A 24208-nucleotide genomic window follows, 5' to 3' on the forward strand; every position below is an offset into this window, starting at 1 on the left:
TGCGTGATTGAATGCAAGAAAAAAACAAAATGTGTGCAATTCACACGTGGTAGAAGTGAAACCTTCCAAAATTAAAATACAATTATCCTAAACGTCTTAAGTATATGTAAAATTTTGTCATTAGTAAATAATTGTAAGGTAGCGCCCTCTGTGAATTGATATTTCAATTTCACGTATAATCCTAAATTAAAATTCACTACAAGAGCACATACACACGTTAGTATTAAAAAATCTCACAGATGGCGCTGTATTAAATAGTATGTATATTTCTGTCTCATTCTTTGCTGGCTTCATCCTACACATTTTTGTATTTGTGTCTCTTACCTGTCGTTTTTTCCGTTGCATCCGGTTTGAAATCACAACGATTCTAAAGAAGTTTTCACTTCAATAATCGATTAATTAAGCAACAATCTACGGTAATGTTCCACAAATAAAGTCCAATTTCGTTTGTGATGTCACCTGGTGATCAAATCTCTGGAAGACCGAATCTTTCAAACACCGACGACCCGTTCACACGCGTATGGGTCGAGATCTGATCAAAAAGATTCTGTCAATCGCGATCGACACAGGACTAGTACCGATCTTAGTTCGCGGCCGGTGGACTAAACAACTGAACTAAATGAACTAAAGATTTGATTGAATTGTAACTGAAGTAAAGAATGAAGGACAGAATCTAACTGAAGTACTTCATTTGAAGGATTCATTAATGAACGAAATACGGCTATTTTCCAGTCTGTTCAAGTCATAGATTATACACATATTAAATTTGAGAGTCAAAGTGGCCTAAAGGCTACCACAAAAAATAGAAGTGGGCAAGTTCATAAATTCGTTACCATGGGAAGTCCAGAGCGTGAACTTTGTCCACCACCTTCAGAAGAGGACGAACTGACTCTACCAAGAGCTAGTATAAATAAAATGATAAAAGAGTTAGTGCCTTCTGTTCGTGTAGCGTTCGAGTCAAGGGAGTTAATCCTAAATTGCTGCACTGAATTCATACATTTGATTAGTTCTGAAGCGAATGAAGTATGTAATCAAAGCAATAAGAAAACAATTAATGCAGAACATGTCCTCACAGGTATATATTTCACTATTGTTAAAAGACAATTAATATTATCTTAAGGAACACGAACATTTTTTTTTTACGAATTTATCTTTAAGCTTCAGTATCAAACTAATTTTCAGCCCTAGACAGATTAGGATTTAGTGACTACACAATAGAAGCAGAAGCTGTCTTAAAAGATTGTAAAGCAGTGGCGGCTAAAAGAAGACGACAAAGCACACGCCTTGAGAATTTAGGCATTCCAGAAGAAGAATTATTGAGACAACAACAAGAACTGTTTGCAAAGGTTTAAACAATTTAAATCAGTATTTTCTTAACCATTATGAAATTCAATAACAATGTGTCTGTGGTCATGATTTTGAAATGAAAAAAATGAAGTAACAATCTTACCAAACCAATCAGACTAATCCGACATATGTAATAAACCCTATTTATATTATAGAGCAATTATGTTTCAATTCATTTAATGTAAACATTAGATGTGGATTTGTTGATCTTCATACAAACTGGTCAATAATAATTTGGTCTCTAATGTCATTTAAACAACATAGGGATGGGATTGTTATATAGACCATACAAAAAACCAATTTAATTCAAAGTAATCACCCCATTTAAATGTCAGCTTAAGCTTCATACTTTAGTCCTTTCTACTCAGGAATGTACAGGAACTTTGTAGAACACTTATGAACCTAACCCTTTGAGGTGTAACAGCAATGCAATACAAGCTGTTAAACAATACAATTGAGACTTCAATCAAGGTTCATATAGAACAAACTCGAGTAAGCACTTTGTAATAACCTAGATGTTGTACTTCTTAAGCTTTGGGAAAATACGTAAGAAAAAAGTGCAAAGTATTCATAAAAAAATATTTAATTGAGCAAGCCCCTGTATTTGATATCTTATTTTGTTAGATATGTTAACAGGAGACAGAGTATGATAAAACCACATTTTAATAATTACTCATGGTCAATATGAGAACCAATGTTTGTGTATATACTGCTTTAACTTTTATGACTGGTTTAACTTAGTCCATGTGGTTTTCTTAATTTTTTATCCTTAAATCAAATTTCTCTCTGAGAAACGACCTCTTATCCTTTTATATATCGACGCCTGAAAGACAAACGTGACTAAGCAACAATGCGTGAACTTAAAGTAGACTAATTTAAAGTTGAAATACCTGAAAACAAAATTTATTTTAACTAATCTAGCTAGTAGCTATAGGATTGAAATGATTTTAATAGACCTAGAAATATATTTTTTTTGTGCATCTAATATTAATTATGGTTATTGCCTATCAATGATGTACAAAGCAGTTATTGTCGCTTAGTCATGTTTGCCTTTCAAGCATCTATATGTTTTAAATTATATATAAAAAAATATATATTTTTTCTTATAAATCCTTTTTGGGGAGATATACGACAAAGGGAAGATCTTCCACCGAGCGGGTGATATTGCTCGGTAGACCGACGGTCTGAATGTTGTTGTTCGGAACTTGTATAATTTTATGAAAGCTTATCTTGAAAATGTCGTAAGCGAGATTCAGGCATCTGTCAAATATCTTGCGTTGTATGATGGCTACCCGCCACATCACTCCCCTCCGATACTGGATGTTGTGTCAAATATCTTGCGTTGTATGATGGCTACCTGCCACACCTTCATTAAAAATAAAATATACGTCATTATCTTATTGCCATCTAATGGCCGACGCTCGTAAACAGAATGTGTGAGAAACGACCTAACTCACTATCTCCCTCTCAAAGGTCTAGTGGTTCGCGAGACGATGTCTATTCTCTCATTCTCGCTCCTCTTAAATTGTATCTTTTTTCTCAAGCTGTAACGAACTAACTACCTAACTATCGCGAGTTAAATATTACTCCCAATGCGCCTAAAAATTTCACTTTTAAAAAATACCCTATTTATAATTAAACTTTATTTAACACAGGCTCGTGAGGAACAAGCAAAACAAGAACAGCAACAGTGGCTTTTACTACAACAACAAGGACTTGTTGGTGTTGAAGGAAATGCACAACCTTATGTACCACCTACAACTGCTCCAAGAACTGATGATGATGAAGATGATGATTACTCATAAGAAACATTTAATTAGGTTATTGTTTAATATTATGACAGTTTTGTTTCTGGCTGTGTTATAATATAAATGTTGTTTGTGTCATGCATTTAATTTAAATTTACTTAATGTGAACAAAATTTCATACTAAATTTTAAATTACTTCTATAAATCCCATGTCGCTCTCAAACTAAAGATGAATCTAAAGCTTGATAGTATGTAACCTAAAAACCATAATATAATGAGGCGTATTTGAAGAGAGTGCATAGTGAAATTCTAAATATTAAGTGTATGAACTATGATGCCAGTTAATACATGGTTATACAATAAGACGTATATCACTGTCTCTTCTAAAAGTTCACGAAGCTGGATGTTTTGCTTTTATTTATATATAACGCCTGGTGCATTTGTGTTGAGCGATACACTGGTGTTCGAATCCTGCGTAATTATTGGTGGTCGGACTTCTTGTGGGTCCGCACGGGTAGGTACCATCACCCTGGCTATTTCTGCCGTGAAGCAGTAATCCGTTTCGGTTTGAAGGGTGGGTTAGCCAATAGCCATTATAACTATACTGAGACCTTAGAGTTAGAACTCATATCTCAAGGTGAGTGGCGGCATTTACGTTGTAGACGTCTATGGGCTCCGGTAACCGTTAAACTAGGTGGGCCATGAGCTCTTCCACCAATATATGCAATAAAATAAAAAAATACGGCGTTGATTGACATGTTAATGGTAACAGATGTTCCCAAATTTATTAAAATTCATGTAAGAGGTAAAAGCGATCGATTTTATTGGGTATACTGACATAAATGTTGTTACGCCGGTAAGAGTAACGCTATCTTTCGCTGAATAGTCGAACGAATAGGGAAGGATCCAGTAGCACCTAGAACGTTCGAGAAATACAACGCCATCTATTGTCAAATAGTGGAAACACAATACTAGACATTTGTGGAATATTCTCGATAATTTTAGGGATGTGGTATCGGCGTATAAGAGCGTTGCAGAGATGGCAGGCAGTTAGTAATCGGAACTACTCGAAGCGAAACAGCGAACGAATCACCTGAAGCGAATTGAGAATTTTAAAGTGTTTGTGAAGTGTTTTAAGTGCTCTAAGTGTTGAATACAGTGTTAACATGTAATTCGGTAAAATTTTATTTATCCCGAACCCCAGCGCGTAACAATATGTATATTGGCAGTCCAAATTCTGAAGGAAACTGGGAAGTTTGTATGAGCTGTAACTCACTATTTATCTTTATTATTAGCACAACTACATTATCAAATCAAATTAGTTGATCAAACGATTAGTTATAATTAGTGGGTCGATACATACACACGCAAACACTTGTTAATTATAAATGAAGAAATAAATGTAGTATTAGTAAAATTATAAAATATACATATAATGTAAAAAATAACTGTCTTTACATTTTCGTACACGATTAAAAGGTATACCTTTTTCAGTAGCATGTACCTAATTAATAAACTAGGGTTTAAAACAGTTTACGCGGAGTTTTTTACCAACCTTTAGAACAAAATTTAGTACAAAAGTAGTGAAACAATGGCCTCACTTTTAGCTAGACTAAGACTGGACTTGTTTAAGATTGAAAAAAGTGATTACACATAAGTTTCAAGAACACATTCAGCAATAAGGCACCCGGACGGTCTTATCAAGCTTTAAAATAAGGTTATCTAAATTGACCCATCTAGCCCTGCTTATCTGCATAGTGCATATCCTAAAGAGTGGCACGCTGGCAGCCCGATGCCATGTACTTGTTTTTGTTTTGTGTAAATAATGCCATCAATACGCCAAACAAGATTTGTGTGCATACTGCATTGGAATAATAGTTGTATTCTAGTTATGCTAGTGTCCGGAAGGTATAAATAAGGTCCTTTTTATAATTGAAAATTTAAAAATCATATTTCATTAATACTTTAAAAAACTATGACTACAAGGCGAACATGGGCATTCCCTCTCTGTTGCATACCAGAACTTAGAAAATAAAAAGATGCTATTGTTCTTGAATAAAAAAATCTAATACATTAATAAAAAACTATCTATATTCGTCTTAACTTCCTCATACAAAGGTTCCGTCGTTGATACAGGTCAATCAAGTGCCGGATTGAAATTTTACGAGCATCTATCATAAAATCAGGATTGTAAAATTTTTCGATCTAGCGATTCCCCCTGGTAAATCTTTCGTTTAGTTTTACGGAAAGTTAAGGAATTATAAACTCCAGTAGGTAATGTTTAAAGCTTTATTGTGATTGAAATTGTCCGTTTACAATAATATGAATCTTATGTTCAACATACGGTATTTACGAGAATGCTGTGACATCACACGGTAAGTTTAATACCACCCCTGGTGCGTTTGATTGTAATAATTCTCATCTATCTATAAAGGATGTAAGACAATCGTTCTGAAAGCAGCAATCGAAATAATACACTACCTCAATCAAGTCAAGATTTATATTCTAAATGATAAATCTTATCTGGCTTGAGAGACCGGCCCTATCAATCATCATTATCAGCAGCATCATCTACGCTTCTATTTCAATCTTTTTATATGTTTTGTTTATATAAGTAGGTATTGATGGAACATAGCACATAATTAGGTACCACTACAATGCCTTTTTTCAGTACGAGCAAATATAGGTTCCGTTTTAACAGATACTCCACTTCTATTAAGTTAACTTTGAACTCATATCTCAAGGACAACGAAGCCCAGAATCAAAAGTAGTAAAAAAAAATCTTAGTAACAATTTTATACATTGCACTAAACTTCGGAGAATACTTATTAATTTTTTTTATTGCCCTAGTAGGCAGACGAGCGCACGGCCCACCTGATGGTTACCGTCGCCCATGGACTTCAGCAATGCCAGGGGCAGAGCCAAGCCGCTGCCTGGAGTATCTATTTGCATTATACTTCTACAAACTGATTTATTCGTATGCAGCAATGCAATTATTGTTAAATCACTACCTACACACTCAACATTAATACTTACATATTACTAACTAGGCTTAAATAAAAAAGGCTTAAATTATCCAGTCCAATCGTGAATGTTCCTTAAGTTATTGTACATATATTGGATAACCTAGTATCTGTATTCAATACATATTACTTACTGGAACTGTAATTTGGTCGGTTGCTTAATTTATTGCTTTCAATAATAATTACCTATTCAAAGTTGCGCAAATTTCCGTTTTTATTTCAATATTTGTATTTTATTAGGTATCTATTAATATTATTCGTCACAATCTAGCATTCTACTAAGGCGCATTACAAAATGTATAATTTAATATAAAATTCATAATGGTACATATAAATGGTTAAAGAAAATACTAGTCTAGTTAGTCTAGTCTAGGTGTCTTAGGTCCTAGACATTGCTTTATATCTTTAATCAGACGGAATAATTGTTATAACGATGCGGATTTTCTGCTCTTTTCTTTTAAACTATCAAATTGAATACCTAATTCAACCAGGATTTACATTATTGGGCACTAGACTTCAGAAACATTACAAAAATACTTAATATTTATATAGAACCTGATACATTTAAAATTGAACTAAGGGTGAATTTTACTCATTTAAATATCAAACGTACATATCTTGTTTTTTTTAAATCCCGGTTTTGTAAATACAAATCACAATGCATGACGTCACGCCACCCATTCAAATGTAACAGAAATAGTTGTGTTTAAGGGTCAGGTATTACATTCTTGAAGTTCGAGATAATGAAATATATATTCCTTTTATATTAATATATTGGGCGAATTGTATTGAATACATTAACTCGTACCAACCGACTTAGTTTCTCGTCAGATTCTTATTAGTGGGGCGCGATTCCAGTGGTAGATTCAGCGAAGCACTGCTCTTGCGAGAGTCAGTGTTAGCAATTCTCTCAAATTGAGCCCGTGAGCACACTTGCCTTTTCGCGGGTAGTTGGCCCCTTAGGCTACCAACGATTAGGTAGAAAAAATAAAATTGAATTTTGTGCACTATGTTCTACAGAAATTTTAGGTTATGGCCAATTTAACCTAACAAAAAATTAATTCAGATTCAATACAGTTGTATCTTTGTAGGCCGTATAATGGATGGTACGACGTCACACGCTATCACCATGAAATAAAAAAAATAAAGTTAAAACATGATGAAAACTTTTTAAATTTATTCGAATTTAAACTAACAAGGAGTGTTACGTACATATAGAAAAATAGTGAAGTACTCTATTTATAGAAGTTTGTATAATAATTTTAAGTATTTAATACAAATTTCCGTTCTTATATTAATTAAAAAAAATCATTATCAAAATTTCCTAAATTTGTATGTTTAAATTTCGACAACAATTACTCGTATTCCTTATAAATAAATCCACATTATACACAACCTTGGAACCATGAGCGTTACACTTTTGTTAAATTTTGTTTTTGTTAATTATTACTATTCGAAACCATGAGTGCTAAAACTTTTTATTATTATTATTACTAATCGTTTATATTTACTTTATTTTAAGTACTAATAGAACTGAGAATTACTTTCACGTAAGAGTATCGATAGTTGCCGCCGCCTCCTCAGTCTGCCTGACCGAAAACTCCAAAATAAGGAAATATTAAAGTTTTAGCTTGTACCTACAACCTATAAGGCAACCGGGCACAAACAAAAAAATAATCTAAAAAGTAAATGTAAAGAATGTTAATGAAATTAAAACGATCTTTCAAAATTTTTTTAGGATTAAATAAATACATATTTTAATTCACTACCTAAAAGTAATAAATTAATAATTCAAACACTCTTCTCAAACTAAGCACTAACCACAACGTATGACGTCATATGTAGGTTTTTTTTATTGCTTAGATGGGTGGACGAGCTCACAGCCCACCTGATGTTAAGTGGTTATTGGAGCCCATAGACATCTACAACGTAAAAGCGCCACCCACTTTGAGATATAAGTTCTAAGGTCTCAAGGATAGTTACAACGGCTGCCCCACCCTTCAAACCGAAACGCATTACTGCTTCACGGCAGAAATAGACAGGGTGGTGGTACCTACCCGCACGGACTCACAAGAAGTCCTACCACCAGTATAGGTAGTAGTTGTGTATTAATGGATGATTTAACAACACGTAAAAAGTTTCTTGTTCCGACGAACCTCAATTGCAAGCTTACATGGAAACAATAGTCATTTACATTATTCATAAATTCATCCAATCTTATTGTCATATATATATATATATATATGACAATAAGATTATATATATATATATAAGAATATATATATATATATATGACTCACTGGAAAACATAACAGAGACAGAATGGTAGTTCCTACTCGAGCGTGTATACAGTACCACCAGTAACTATGCAAATATATAACGGGCGTGACTAATAACTAATTTACTAAAAAAATTAACCAACTGGGGTATTTGAATCCAGGTATGGCCGAATCACACAGTAAACGTAAACGCCTGCCTATATAGTGTAATGAAAGATTGGCAACTATAATGATAATTGCTTTTTAAATTGAAATAAGAACTCGGGTGGTGGTGGTCATACAAAATGCTATCATTGCCTCAATACAAGACTATGTTCGAAGTCCACAAACACTCAACAAAGTCAGACTACAGTCGATTGCCAATCCTAGCTGGTAAAAATATCCTTGTTGTGAAAATGAGATGTTTTTTTTTCGGGATAAATGGTAGCCTATGTCATCCTCTTGACCTAAACTGCCATTAAAACAAAATCCGTTGCTTCATTTCAACTTGAAACAAGGACAGACAAACAAATACACTTTCACATTCGTATTATTAGTATTGATAAAATAGTTTATGTATAATAATATGGTGTAAGTATTGTATTGTTTCAAAAAACTGGAATCTAATTCTTACTTAGTTACGAAAATTAATAGGTAAATTTTAGTGATTGACTTTCTTAGTTTCAACGTAACATTTAGAATTGAAATTTTGAGAAATCGATATAAATAAAAAGACATCTAATACCCCCGAACTAGAATTTCATTGGCGTCCATTCTCAAAACACACATGAGAGAATAACGAGAACGAACTCATTAAGAAGGCAATTAGACCCCGAATGCTAAATATATATAACAAAAAGAAAACAGTATAATATATTTAGAAGTTAGAATGCGATGCGATTATACCGGTGTTTAAATCTCGCAGGCAGATGACAATTATGCAAATGAAATACGTGGGTAGTTAGTTACGCGTTCATGAATAACTGCCATAATAAATTATTAACAACACGAAATAAAAACCAAAGCTGCGTGAATTTTTGTAATTACTGCCGGCAAAGGGATGTTGTAAGCTCACACGGTTAAGTACAATAACCCTGCCTATTTTTGCTGCGAAGCAGTCATATCTTCCAATTTGAAGGTTACGAGAGCCATTATACTATAAAATTTAGTAGCGTAGTGAGTAGCGGCATTCCCATTTTGATATCTATGAGCATCGGTAACCACTTGCCACCAAATGAAACATGAGCTGCATACACAATCAACGATGTATATCAAAACAGATGAAATATAATAATTTTATAAAAATTTAAGCTTAATTATAATTTTCACATTCTTTATACAATCCAACATTAAATTAGTACAAAATAATGTTAATATTCAAATTGCATACGATCCCGACAGTTTTGACCGGTTCGCTAAAAAAAAAGTAATCATCATAAATATGGAGTAAAGTGGATGGAAGACGATCCAGAGGTCGGAACCAAAAAAGATGGAGTGACCAAGTGTTCGAGCATCAGAGTGCTTAGTGCGAGTTTTTTAACGTTCTCGATAGCGTAAAAGTAACTCAAATCTGTATGAAGTTGGAACAGCGCCCCTAGCGGAAAACGTAGGCAAACGTTCCAACTCCATACAAATTTGATTTAATTTTTACGCTATCGAGAACGTTATAAATATCGGTTGTCTGTAAAGTCGGTTTACTGACGATAGTTGAACGTGACAACGTCATAAGAAAATACTGATGGAACGGTTTCATTTTTCAAAAGAAAATTTTAATTTTATTTGTTTGATAGATATTTTGTATGGACAATTGACATCACATTCACTTTTCACTGAACTTCATACTTGACGAAAACATGTAAATGTATTATTGTGTAGCAGCTGTCCACGCGGATGCATCGCTCACTCAAGTAGGAGAGAGACAGATGTCGAATGCTGCCGAACGCGGAGGCCGATTGTGCCTCTTTGTCGTTCGTTGCGCGCTCTCGCTTGCACTTCAAGCCTTATATGGAACGCCTCAGAGCGAGGTAACGCCGCAAGAGTCATGTTTTTTCGTGCGTGCATCTGGCTCCATCGAATTATAAGACGTTGTCACGTCAAAAACTCGCACTAAGCACACTGGACACGAGACTGAGTCACGCACTTCACTGCGCCACTGACCGACAAATTACAAAAAAAAGTCACAGAAGGGCAAGTCACGATGCTCAGCAATGATCGACTGAAGGAGAAAGTAGTCGTCGTAGTAGTAGAAAGTAAGTCGTAATATTATAGAGCTGAGAGAGGTACGGTGGCGATGTCAGTGTCCGCGACCGGGTTTATTGTTGGTTAGCAACAAGCCGCCGAGCAGTGCGAATGCCGCGACGGCGAAGTACAGTCACGCGCGCGGTCTCCGTCCGGCGGCGGACACGCGCGCGCTCTCGCACCGTCATTGCGTCGGTTTTAGGGCCGCCAGCTTCCTGCCTCGAGCGCGAGCCTCTTGACGTGACGTCGTGTATTCGAACCACAATACGTTTGGTATCAACGTTGTGTCCCTTATCATTAGCATTTCACTTATTTTTCTGCAACGACATTCAAACGTTTACATACATTATACGAAATAATACAGTTGGTTATATTACAATTTCGAATTTAAGCATTTTAATAGATCGATTCAATTAGTTTTGCATTTAAAATACTATAGTTAAAAGTAAAAGTCCAGACGACTGGATTTGGAACACACATCAATGTACGGATTATACGAACGAATATGTTAGAGGAAGTCTGAAAGTGGCACCTGTGACAGAGAAGCTGAGAAGTGCGCGTTTGGGATGGTATGGACATGTGATGAGACGTAATGAACATGAGGTTGGTAAGAAAATGTTAACTATGAATGTGGAAGGATATAGAGGAAGAGGTAGACCTAAGAAGAAATGGATGGATTGCGTGAAAGACGATATGGGAAGAGGGAAGTGAGCGAAGAAATGGTATATGATAGAAGAGTATGGAAGGAGAAAACATGTTGCGCCGACCCCAGGTGACTGGGAGAAGGGTAGGATGATGATGATGATGATCGATGTACGGATTATTTCTATGCTATAGGAACAACACAGAACAATACCTTCTCATTTACTAAAACGATATTTCATGCAGAATTTAAATAAGGATTATACTATATTGTTTTTTCATCTAGAAAACAATAGTCACTGGCGAAAAAAAAAATTCCTGGTATTCTATACACGGTCACATTATGGTAGTATGTTAGATTTGTAACTAATTAAAAAAAAAGGATTCTCGCTTCAGTGTTTATAGTTTTTTTTAGCGCTTCCTCTACTGCCTTTGATATGACTACTTAACAATGTATAAAATATATACACCCAATTATTGGAATGGATAGATTAACGAACTCAGGACCGGAACCCATAGACATCACATGTGGTTATAAAATATTTAACTAAAGATAAACGACTCTGGAATGCATAGTGCACTGTTCAACGAATACGAGGAAACAAACATTTACAGCCACAAATATTCTCTATAGATATAAAGATAAATATTATTAATGATAATGAAATAGCTGTATAATACTTACAATGCAACAATCTGTGGGAAAAGTGGTGTGAATACTCTGTGAACCAGTGCAAACCAAATAGTTGCAAACATAATTCCTACAATAGCCCCCACCACTACTTGGGAAGTGGTGTGGTAATGCAAATAGACTCTTCCAATGCTGACAAGTCCGGCTAGGCATATACATCCACTCACAATTATAACCCTCCACAACGCTGATATTATGCTATTATTGTTTATGTGATGTAATCTGAAAAGAAATTTCTATTATAATTTTATTAAATTTTATTTGAGAAATGATTTTATCACCTGGAGCAACATAACTGAAAACCAAAAGTGGACGAACAATGGTCTGTAAAGTAAATTTTAGTTAAGAAGATAGTTTAATAATAATAATACGAAACCTACCAGTAGCGGCCAAATTGATCACTTTCAAACTTTTGTAAAATGTACTTAATTAAATGTTATATGTATAATACCGTTATCAAACTATAAGACAATTTTACAATTTGCATATCATATTTTCAGCACTCTTTATTTCTTGTTACTTTCTCTCTTTTCCAAGAAAAATGAACCATTTCATATCTACATTGAATAATGAAATCGATAACTTTTTTAATTACCAGTCCATTTGACAGAGTGCGTCAGGTATACGAGAACCGACGGTACATTCAAGTAAATGCAATCATACAAACAAACTGAGTACATCATCAAAAGGTAAATCTTCTGTGGTACTCAGACGAATCTTAAAGCTCTCTCATCAGCTGAAACCAACCCTAAGCTCACTTCAGAATGCACGAAATATCTAAACAATAAGCTGACCCTCAGTTGAGTATCTTGGCACGGTGGCTTGAAAGGCAATGTAATATATCGCACACTTAGAATTATAGAGACCCATTTCGAAATTTAGGATTTCGACTTTAATTGAAATAATGGACCTAGAACGACCCTTTTTAGCAACTCTTAATACTCAAATGACCAAAAGCAGCTTAAAAAGGGACAAACTTATCCATCGGTCTCTTTCACTCCATTCCCTTCCCTCTACCTCTTTTCGGTTTAAAAACTTCATTAGATTTTTTTTTGACGAAAAAACACTTTTTTTTTGTTTGGGTCTCTTTATAATTCTAAAGGTGCGATATGCCAAGTTACCCAAGATCGTCGACGGGACGCCTATGAACGACCCTGAGCCGGTATAAGAGTTCCTTGGAAGCATATTGAAGAATTAGACTTAGAATTGAACTTCTGAGTGTCTTAAAAGGAGATTATTCTGGTAAAAGACACCACGAAAACTTCATGCAAAAGTCCTATTCAAAATATATAATTACCAGCACACCTGAGATTCTCATAGTGCGGGTCGCAATACATTTTTAGACATACATATCAAAGAACAGAAGAGATTTGACAACTGCCTAAATTGTATTAACGACATTTTCAAAATAAGCTTACTTTTGCAAAAATTCCAAACCACTTTCTTGAAAATACATTTATAAATGAGTGACAATATTATATAAGAGCTTTAAACTATTTAATTATATAGCTATAATAGAATAGTTTTAGTTCTCGTGATTTGTGTTGATGATAATGTATATTCTCATAGTGATATATATATATAACTAGTCAGGTCATAAGTATTGTCACACAGTAAAAACTTTTCTTTTAGAATGCTGGCCACAAAAAAGTTTATTGAATTCGAATTTCGAATTGTTCATGAAAATAAAAATGTATACTTTTAGAATTTTACTCATTTTTAAATATGGAGTGGACGCTTAAAGAAGACCGCGTTGCAGCTATTGCGTTGCATCGTTGCGGTTACGCGCCAATTCAAATTTTTAACATACTGAAAAATTTGAATATAACCAAAAGATTAGTTTATCGTACCATCAAACGATACAATGAAGACTCTAGTGTAGATGACAGGTCAAGAAGTGGTCGCCCTCAGTCTCTTAGGACTCCAGCAGTGATAAAAGCTGTGAAGGCGCGAATTCAAAGAAATCCCAAACGTAAGCAGAAACTGTTGGCCCTTCAGATGGGGTTAAGCAGAACCACGGTGAAAAGGGTGTTAAATGAAGACTTAGGGCTTCGGGCATATCGAAGAAAAACAGGACATCGTTTGAATGCTCGTCTAATGGACCTGAGACTGAAGAGATGCCGCGCTTTGTTGAAGCGGTACGCGGGAAAAAAATATCGGGAAATTCTTTTTTCGGATGAAAAAATTTTTACCGTAGAAGAGAGCTACAACAAACAAAATGATAAGGTGTACGCACACAGTAGTGAAGAAGCGAGCAACCGCGTTCCGCGTGTCCAACGAGGTCATTTTCCATCCTCGCTCATGGTATGGTTGGGAGTTTCTTATTGGGGCTTAACAGAGGTACATTTTTGTGAGAAAGGGGTTAAAACGAATGCAGTTGTGTATCAAAATACAGTCCTGACGAACCTTGTGGAACCTGTTTCTCATACCATGTTCAATAACAGGCACTGGATATTCCAACAAGATTCGGCGCCAGCTCATAGAGCGAAGAGCACACAAGACTGGCTGGCGGCGCGTGAAATCGACTTCATCCGGCACGAAGACTGGCCCTCCTCCAGTCCAGATTTGAATCCGTTAGATTACAAGATATGGCAACACTTGGAGGAAAAGGCGTGCTCAAAGCCTCATCCCAATTTGGAGTCACTCAAGACATCCTTGATTAAGGCAGCCGCCGATATTGGCATGGACCTCGTTCGTGCTGCGATAGACAAGTGGCCGCGCAGATTGAAGGCCTGTATTCAAAATCACGGAGGTTATTTTGAATAAACTTTAGTGTCATAAGAATCTATGTTTTGTTAAGTTCATTTTGGTATATGAATGGTTACATAATGAATAAACTTGTTTCAATTATTTTACATTAAACATGTGACAGAATTTATGACCTGACTAGTTACATACATCAATTACAATTTTTGTATGCTGAATGCAATCAATAATTAAATCTCTAGTTTTAAACCACGAGCACTGTTTAAGTCTGCCTGTCTGAACTGTTTAGGCGTTAACGAGGCATTAATAATTACTTCAATAATAATTAAAATAAACATAATTGCAATTTTCTCCATCCACTCATGTTTTCAATTATAAATATAACATATTTCTTTGAATGATAATATAGCAAATCTAAAATTTAAATAAAACAAATATTTTAGCTATACCTGATCAAAACAAAATAAAAAACATATACACTGAAAAACCAAATAAACTGAGCATGTGACGAAGGCATCCCATATTCATTATACAAGTTCCCTCTGGTCATTGGTCGAGATTCACAAATAATATGCTTTAATGTAGCATTAACTGCTTCATTCAATAATGTGCCACAGAAGAAAGCTATCTGAAAATAATCATATAATTTCATGAGATTAAAACATTAAGGATAACAAAAACCCCTCTGAATTTCAAAATAGTGTTGAGAGCAAATGGAAAAAGCAGTATAATAATTAGAATGCAGTAATATGATTACTGCTTTGGATTCATCATTTGATGATACTGATATATAATTAATTTCACCCATTTTTTCTCAGTGATGTAAAAGATGTCAACATCAGTATTAAATTAAATTTATGGTGGATGCCTGATATAAGCTTTCTAGCCTATTTTATTTTTCTTATAGTCAAAATACAAATATTAACTCCTAATCAGCACTTCCAAAATACTATGTTCCAACTGATCAGGTTTTTCCACTTGATTGGATTTGTAATTTTGATTTATGAGAATATATGCTTGTGTTATACATTAAGATCAAGATTGCAAAATAATCTTTAATTTAATGAAATTGGAAATGTGAATGAAAACCAAATCAAGTTGTGTAAATCATCAAATCAAGGTAAGCAAATTCTCCAAAATTTCTTCACCTCCCTTGGGACTAATGGGATGAAAATATTTGGTTTAAGCAACATTTTTGCAACTTTGCAGGAGAGCCGTTAAAAGTTTAAAATTTGGAAAAAACATCAACAAAAAAACTTCAGCTATTTGAATGAAGTAAACTTAATTGAAGTTCAATTCAGAACCTCGAAATGTTGTGCTAATACTAATTAAAACGCACCTTTAGTTAAATTAAATAGCATTTTACCTCTCGTTATATTACTGAATTAGTACATAAATGTAACATTTATTTTAATGACATTATAATCTACTAGGGAAAAACCTTAACATGACATTTCGGTTCTATTAGCTAAACAAAAACATTCCTAAGTCAATCTTAAAATTATTTAAATAATAAAATTCCTACTCACAGTGTGAAGATCTCGACGAAACAAAATTAAGGTTACAAATCCAGCACCAATACCGAATGGAGATAAACTGATGAATGCAAAGAATTTACCAATTAAATCACCTGTAACGATAACAATTGATCCATAAAAAGACATTAAATTTTCTTCCATTAATCCTGGGATCATGTATTGAAACGCTATTAAATAAATACCAGACCTCTCGGATATTCAACCAAAGTAAGCGCTAACGGCTGCCATTCGATATCGCCATTTTTATGCATGAAATCGTTTACTTGGTCGTTGTCCATTTTATTTTCAAATAATTTCGACATAGATTTAAGCTACATTTGTTTTACAGTTCACATGTGAATTGCCTACTAACGTAGTATGTAGTGTTTATAATTTTCGTGAATTGATTGTGATTAGACATGCGTAGTTCCGGACCGAAATAGTTCCTGGAACTATGTCCTCATATGGAACTATATCATTCAATCCGAGTTGTCAAAATTAACATGTTCAGACAGTTCCATTTCCATTCCAAGTGTACTGTTATGCAGGAACTACGAACGCGTTGAACATGACGGACATGCGGACATGATTAGAGCATAGGTATCGCGCGGCGCGGAGGCGTGGCGCGGCGAGTCCACCCGAACGAGTCCCGAACCGACACGAGTCCACGTAAAGAGATAAGGCGAAATATGGCGCTAATAAGAGGGAGTGAGATGGAGCGAGTGCATGCAACTGCGGGTGGAGTTCTTTCACATTACATTTTTATGAATATTGAAGTTATGTTCTACGACCTACGTGTTACAGTCGATAGTTGAATGAATTAAAATGTTTTGCTTAGGATTTTGACCTTGACCATGCATCATTCCTACGAGCACTTAACCTTAAGTGTTTGTAGATCATTTCTTAGAAAATCATAATAAAAAATTAGAGAATTTTAAAACATTCACCACTTTCGCTAGTTTTGTTAGCTACATTACGTAATGAAAATAAAATATATTGTTATCTCGGTTATGGGAAAAGGGTTGTAAAGCTAAAACGAGCTCAATATGTTGTATATCAGAATAACGTGGTATTTTAATTGACAATTGATAGCTTATAGTTTACGGTGCATCGTACAATACATTGAAAAATAATGAAAGTAGTAGAGTAATTGAAATTATGACAAAGTGGAATAGTACATTAATAAATTATGAAACAAACTGTAACAATGAACCTAAAACTAAAAACCTTACAAAATAATAATTATAATAATAATTGCCATCAGCGGCAATCTATTTTTATATAGTGTTTTTAAAAAATTGTATTTTTAATACCTTTTTTGAAAAATATTGTGTAATCAATAATAATTTAATACGTGATTCGCTACACTACAAACAGCTACTAGACTTAACATGTCCGCGGAACTAAACGGCTACAAACAGCTACCAGACTTAATATGTCCGCGGAACTAAGCAGTTACAAACAGCTACTAGACTTAACATGTCCGCGGAACTAAACAGTTCCGCGAACATGTTTACTGGAACTAGTTCCGACACTCTAAAGAACGATGTCATGTTCAATCCTTTTCCGAACATGATTAGCGCACGTCTAATTGTGATGTCCACAACATTAATGACATGAATTGACATAACATTTTTTTAAGGGATTTTATGACCTGGTAACTAACACCTTTAGGTCATGTCTTATTTTAATCTATATTCTTATTTTTAGGAAAAAGGATAATATGGACTGAAATTAAATGAAGATGATTAATTTGAGACATTAATCAACTGAGATGAAATAAAATGAAATGAGATGAGATGATATGGGATGAAATGTAATCTCAGTAAAATGGTGGTGATTTACTGAGATTTTTTCAGTGGACTTTTTGACGGATCCCGAGAAGTTACGTCCAGCGGCTTTGTTTCATTTTCCCGCATTTGTGCACTTTCACAGATATAAAACAGTTAATAAGCCACCGTTATTACACATTTAAACCTGAAGAAACACTAAATAGACAAAATAAAACAAATCACACAACTTCACTCCTCGCTTTCCCGCCAAAAAGTCCATTGACATGACAGTTGCGTACTCTCCATAGATTAACATTAATACATAGATCTTCGACAGCAGTGCTTTTTTTCTGCACCTATTCGCTGGATATTTGGATAACGCGTAACTGGAATAGCCTCCATCTATTATTCTCCTCTGAGGAGACTATTCAAGTGACGTGCGCACGGGTATGTGAGCTAACAGGCTTAACCTGAGAGAATTTGCTAACACTAGCCCTAGCGAGAGAAGTGCTTTTTTCCCTATCTATTCGCTGGTAGCCTCTGGCTATTCCAGCTTCTCGCGGAAGGGTAGGTGAGCTCACAGGTTCAACTTGAGAGAATTTGCTAACACTAACCCTGGAAAGAGCAGTGCTTCGCAGAATCTACCATTGTGTCAGAAATGGGACCCACTGGGAAGATTTTGCGAGAAACTCAGCAGGTTATGAGCAGTACTTAGCAGAATCTGCCACCGGATCGGAATTGCGACACACTGAGAAGATCCGACGAGAAACTCAGTGGGCTGTGTCTATGGGTTAATTCACTCGTCGAACCCTTGCTGCGGTGACCGGTACCAGTGATAAGACAACAAACTCAATGGTTCGTATCTATGTGTTAGAGAGCCGAACCGAAATTACATACCGGAATTTACTTACCGAATTTCTTTAAAATCGATTGGCCAAACCACTGACGTAAAAACGAAACTTAAATTGATTAGAATTGTTTGTGATTGTGAACTATGGAGGGTAGGGTAGGGTAGCTACCCTCCATATTGTGGACAATCGAATATGTGTAATCTATAATCACAGACTATTAATATGAAGAGATGCGTTTAACTTGTAAAACATGTGTTCGAGGGCTCTGTAAATTTGGATCCTTTTTTTGATTTTCGAATTTTTTTATTTTCAATTATTTGTTCGTCATTTGTTCGTTAATATTCGGCTGTAAAAATTGTTTGTTCGTCTTTTATTTATTTATAATTAATTAAACAAATGATCACCCGTAGGTTGCCCTTCCTTACTAGATATCTTTATTTTTATCGCTGAGATTAATTCATTTTGATCAATTATCGTTTGTTCGACGACTATTGGTGATTGTTCGATTATAAAAATAATTAAATTGCCAATTATTAATTATTTTATATCTAGCAATCCATTACTTCACGCCTACATTGCGCATGCGCCGTTTTTGTCAGTCAGCTGGCAATGGCCATATTTACTAGCGTTTTGTTTACAAGTGCGTATAAACTGTCTAACTATTTCATATGTAGATCCAAAAAATATTGAAAACTTCAACAAACTTCAAGAATACTTCAACAAAAAAAAGTCAGTGAATTGAATGATACGGCCAATTAGTCGTTAAAGTACGATTAGCGCGGTTTTAATAAATACAGTTATTTTTAATGATATTGAATATTAACAAGCACATTGAAATTTCAGGGATTTCTAATTAATTTTAAGAATATTTTAGGAGTACAACTTTCGTATTAAAATGATACTATTCATTACCATGCATTATGAGATACCTAGTCAGGTCATAAATTCTGTCACATGTTTAATGTTAAATATGTACACGACCCGGTCTGTATGGCTGTTTCCGAGTCGTGTGATAATATTTTCTGCTGTCTGTTTGTGCGCTGGTAGAAGACGGCTGTTTCTTTCGATGGGTTTCGGCTTCTGTAGCGAGGTTTCACAGGTAACTGTCTGGTTCACTGGTAGCTGATTCACTGGTGGTTTTCTGATAACTGTACTATTGGAGAACTGCTGGTAACTGTTTCTGTCTTGCTGATGTTTCTTTGTCGGAGAGCTTCTGAGAACTGTTTCTGTCTTGATGATCTGCTGAGAACTGTTTCTATCTTGCTGATGATACTTTGTCGAAGATTCACTGGGAACTGTTTTTGCCTATAAATGGCCATCCTTTTATATTTATTTCAGTACCCCATCTCGCGACGCGCTATCGACGCGCCACTTTCGGGGGTCCCTTGATCTGTATGTTACCGTAGTGAAAGCGCTCCACAAATCGTTCCTATTGGTCTATTTACATTCTCTGATCTGATACACTAACATATTGACTATAAAATAACTTAAGATTATACATTTATGTTACGTAATTACTTATGAACTATATTAATTCTATTTGTTTGATAAAACTATTTAAAACCCTATTTCGTCCTGCACATTACTCCCGCCGTGCGAGTCCGTCGCATTATTTCTCGGTGCAGGATGGTCTTCTTCGATGGGCAGGATCAGTAGTTTTCGTACTGGTCTCCGTAGAACTCCACCCTTGGTTCTGATGTCTACGGTGCGCCCCACGTTGTCGGGACCTGGATATGGCGCTATCACTTTTCCCTCGCATGTGTGTATTTCGTGACTGGCACTTCCACTTTTCATGGCGACGCCTCGGCCATGAGGCTCCCGCCGGTGCTGCAGCTGCTATATTTACTTCATCCGTCGGTTCTGTAGTTTCTGACGCCGATTCCGTCGGCCAGGAGTCCTCTCGTTAGCGTAGGAATTCTGTCCCTCTGAACCATCTATGTTCATTTTGGTATGGCATTGGGACGATTCGGGTCACGTCGTCGGCTAAGTTGTGCTTCGTGGGAAACCATCGCCTCCCGTTTATTGTTGAACTGTCCTCTATAGCTGTCAGGCGTTGGGTAACGTACGGTTTGTACGAGCGTGATCCCGTTCTTGTCCATCTCAACACTATCTTACTGTCGGTCCAGAAGGTCTTCGAGGTCGGCTTTCTTTCGTGTTTTCGACGAAAGTCTGTAGTTATGTGCACTGCAACTTTTAAACCTTTAAAACTGTCTAAGAAGTCGTCTTCGTAGTGTCTGTTCTGTACTGCGACTGCCGCCTCCGGGTGCGTGGCTTCTTGTTTCTGGGCGGTCAAGTTCTTTACATATATTGCTGTGGAAGGAGAACTTGACGCCCCGAAGATCAACGAGGTCATTCTGTTTTCTTCTGGGGGCTTGTCATCTCGCTGATCTTTGCGCCAGAGATAACGGAGCGCGTCTCTGTCTTCAGGTCTCAATTTTACTTGTATGAACATCTCTTTGATGTCTGCTATTACTGTTATATTATGCTGTCTGAATCGCATTATCACTCCTGGTAGTGATTGGAGTAGGTCCGGTGCCTTAAGCAGCATATCATTTAAAGCTACCCCTCTTGTTCTGGCGGCGGCGTCGTGGACAACTCGGAGTTTTTCCGGCTTCAGAGGGTTCACGACGGCGAAGTGAGGTAGATACCACGTTATGTTCTCTGTTTTTGTTTTCGGAGCGAGCTCGGCGTAGCGTTTCGCGACGATTGCTTCCATCTGTTCTGTGTATTTCTGTTTCAGTTCCGGATTACGATCGAGTTTGTTTTCTATATTTATCAGTCGCTTTAACGAGTTATTGTAGTTGTCTGGTAGACTGACATTATCTGTTTTCCAGAGCAAAGCAGTTTCGTATCTTCCATCTGTTGTGTGGACTGTATTGCTGTTGAGGATGCGAAGCGCCTGTTCCTCTGGGTCTGTTTTTGGTTTTCTTGGTGTGATGCATAGCGCATCCATAGCGAAATACTGTTTTACCAGATTTTCTATTTTATCATCTTCCTGGGTTTCGCTAGCATGATTTATGTAGTTTATGTGGTGGCCTAGGGTACGAGTGCGACCTCCATGCAGTACCCAGCCTAGAGGTGTCAGTGACGCTATTGGCTGATTCCTGTTGCCTCGTCTAACTTTTGAAGTTAGTAACATGTGCCAGTTGTCTTGGCCAATCAGGATTCCAGGTTTCGCGTTCTCGTACGTGATGATGTCACTGATGTCTCGTAGGTGCGAATACTCATCTATCTGTTCCTTTGGTATTTTTTGTGCTGTTACTTGTAGGTCGTTAACTGTTCTCGCTTGTATTATTTCTTTTCGACTGTTGAGGCCTCTGAGCGTGAGGTTGACTCTTCTTGACCTTGTTTCCGTTGATTTTATGTTGTTAATCGCCTGTATGTGTAACGGATCGATTGGTCCTGCTATTCCAGTCTTCTTGCAAATGATTTCGTCTATGAGTGTCACCGTTGATCCATCGTCAAGCAGCGCGTATGTATCAACCGTGCCTATCGGTCCTTGTACTTGGACTGGTATTATTTTCAAATAGGACTGTTTCTGTTTTCCGGTCCAAGCGGAATTAATGTTCTCTGTTGTTTCCTTGTCACTCTTGTCTGTTTTTTCAATTTTTCTGTCGAAGTGTAGCATCTTGTTGTGAGTATATTTGCAATCGTTAATGTCACACGTGTTCGGTTTACAGTTGTGGGTTTTATTTCTATACTTAAGACATCGGAAACACAGGTGTTTATTCTTAGCGATGTCCCATCTTGTGTTTGAGTCTGCCTTCTTGAAGATGTAACAGCCTGTTGTGGTGTGTTCAGTGTTGCTACATACCGGACATTAAGCTCGTGATGGCTTCTCACTGACTATGTGCACGTTCTGTGTGCGTCTGTTGTGTTGTGCGGGCTGCGAGTAGTGCCCCGCCTGTTCGGGCTGTGCATAAGGGCTGCACAGTTCGGCTTCTCTTTTCATGAATTTTTCAAATTTAATCAGATCCGGATCCTCCTTCGGTTGTACCGCGGTGAAGTCGTAGTATCGGTAACGCAGTGTTGGTGTGAGTTTTTCTAACATTGTTTTGGTAGTTTCCGGATTATATAAGTAATGTGTGCAATTTAATGCACGAAGCGTAGCTACGGCGTTGGTCACCTTACTGGAGAATATACAAATGTCTCTTGGTGTTTCTGTTAGTCTTGGCAGAGCTCGTAGCGTGTCTAACTCCGTTATGGCTATCGTTTCCGGTCTTCCGAATCGCGCTTCTAGACTTCTTATGACGTCGGACGGATCAGCATTTGTTATAAGTAATCCGTCAACGGCTTCCTTTGCCCTTCCTTTCAGGTTCCTTCTGAGTCTGTTTATATTTTCTGTTTTTGTAAATGAATTCATCGTCTCGTGATAGGCTGCACGAAAGGATAGCCAGTCTTGGTGATTTCCATTAAATAATGGCAATTCTGTGTATCTTGGTTCGCGGGCGGCTTTGACGGCGAGTGTTATTGCTGCGGTTAGATCTGAGAAGTCTTGTTTGTCGCAGGCTCCCGCCGGTGTTTCCTTATGTCGGTCGTGATTTTCCGTTTTTGTGGGTTGGGTTTCCAACCACGTGCCCACTCTTTCGTCGAGTTCTGACTTACTGTATTCTGATTCGCTGTTTTCGTCATCAGATCCAGCTTCGAGCGTGGCCAATCGGGCGGCTGCTAACTCCACCTGTAGGCGGGCGAGCTCTTCTCTAGCTTTGGCTATCTTCTGTTCTTTTCTGTTTCGCGACCGGTCAGTTTTGACTGTACCGGCGCGCTGTTTTGTTGGCACGTCATTCTGTTTGACTATATACTGTTTGACGGCCTCTGTTTTTGAGTTCCCAGGTTTCTTTGCGAGTTTCGTCGTGGCTTCCGTGTTGGCTGTTGCGCACGATGATTCTGTTGTGGGGGCTACCAGACTCATGACGGTATTCGCGGTTGTTTCTGTCCACATGCTCTGTGCTGTAGCTGTGGTTTCTGAGGGCGGCGACTGTTTTGTTTCGATCCGTCCTCTTCCTGTTGACCGCGTTATCGGCATTGTTCCAGTTTCCTTTTCAAAACGTATCCTCTACCCGGCTCGAGAGAATAATGAAATGTGTCCTCTATCCGGCTCGAATGGACCATGAAATGTACACGACCCGGTCTGTATGGCTGTTTCCGAGTCGTGTGATAATATTTTCTGCTGTCTGTTTGTGCGCTGGTAGAAGACGGCTGTTTCTTTCGATGGGTTTCGGCTTCTGTAGCGAGGTTTCACAGGTAACTGTCTGGTTCACTGGTAGCTGATTCACTGGTGGTTTTCTGATAACTGTACTATTGGAGAACTGCTGGTAACTGTTTCTGTCTTGCTGATGTTTCTTTGTCGGAGAGCTTCTGAGAACTGTTTCTGTCTTGATGATCTGCTGAGAACTGTTTCTATCTTGCTGATGA

At 36.8% G+C, this 24208-nt stretch overlaps 3 protein-coding genes across 4 annotated transcripts; 1 reads left to right on the top strand and 2 right to left on the bottom strand.

Moving 5' to 3' along the window:
• The first annotated feature begins 761 nt into the window (after positions 1-761).
• Positions 762-3237, top strand: NC2beta (negative cofactor 2beta). Its single transcript, XM_028186658.2, has 3 exons — positions 762-1075; positions 1183-1346; positions 3003-3237. Exons 1-3 carry the CDS (start codon positions 835-837, stop codon positions 3150-3152), a joined length of 555 nt encoding a protein of 184 aa, XP_028042459.1. The 5' UTR covers positions 762-834; the 3' UTR covers positions 3153-3237.
• A 2133-nt stretch (positions 3238-5370) lies between these two features.
• On the bottom strand, positions 5371-17805 carry LOC114252151 (dolichyldiphosphatase 1). 2 transcript variants are annotated; one of them, XM_089740249.1, is made up of 6 exons: positions 17760-17805; positions 16379-16571; positions 16183-16283; positions 15103-15281; positions 11942-12169; positions 5371-10931 (listed from the first exon to the last, which is right to left on the bottom strand). In XM_089740249.1, exons 2-6 carry the CDS (start codon positions 16491-16493, stop codon positions 10799-10801), a joined length of 756 nt encoding a protein of 251 aa, XP_089596375.1. In that variant the 5' UTR covers positions 16494-16571; positions 17760-17805; the 3' UTR covers positions 5371-10798. The 2 variants fall into 2 exon arrangements, with proteins under 2 accessions (XP_089596375.1, XP_028042461.1); XM_028186660.2 differs by lacking the exon at positions 17760-17805 and having other exon boundaries at positions 16379-17731.
• A 2891-nt stretch (positions 17806-20696) lies between these two features.
• On the bottom strand, positions 20697-22421 carry LOC149503094 (uncharacterized). The gene has a single exon (XM_089740408.1). It carries the CDS (start codon positions 22419-22421, stop codon positions 20697-20699), a length of 1725 nt encoding a protein of 574 aa, XP_089596534.1.
• Positions 22422-24208: the final 1787 nt, after the last annotated feature.

Source organism: Bombyx mandarina, chromosome 04, assembly GCF_030267445.1.
Source record: "Bombyx mandarina strain Sakado chromosome 04, ASM3026744v2".
Taxonomy (NCBI): Eukaryota; Metazoa; Arthropoda; class Insecta; order Lepidoptera; family Bombycidae; genus Bombyx; species Bombyx mandarina.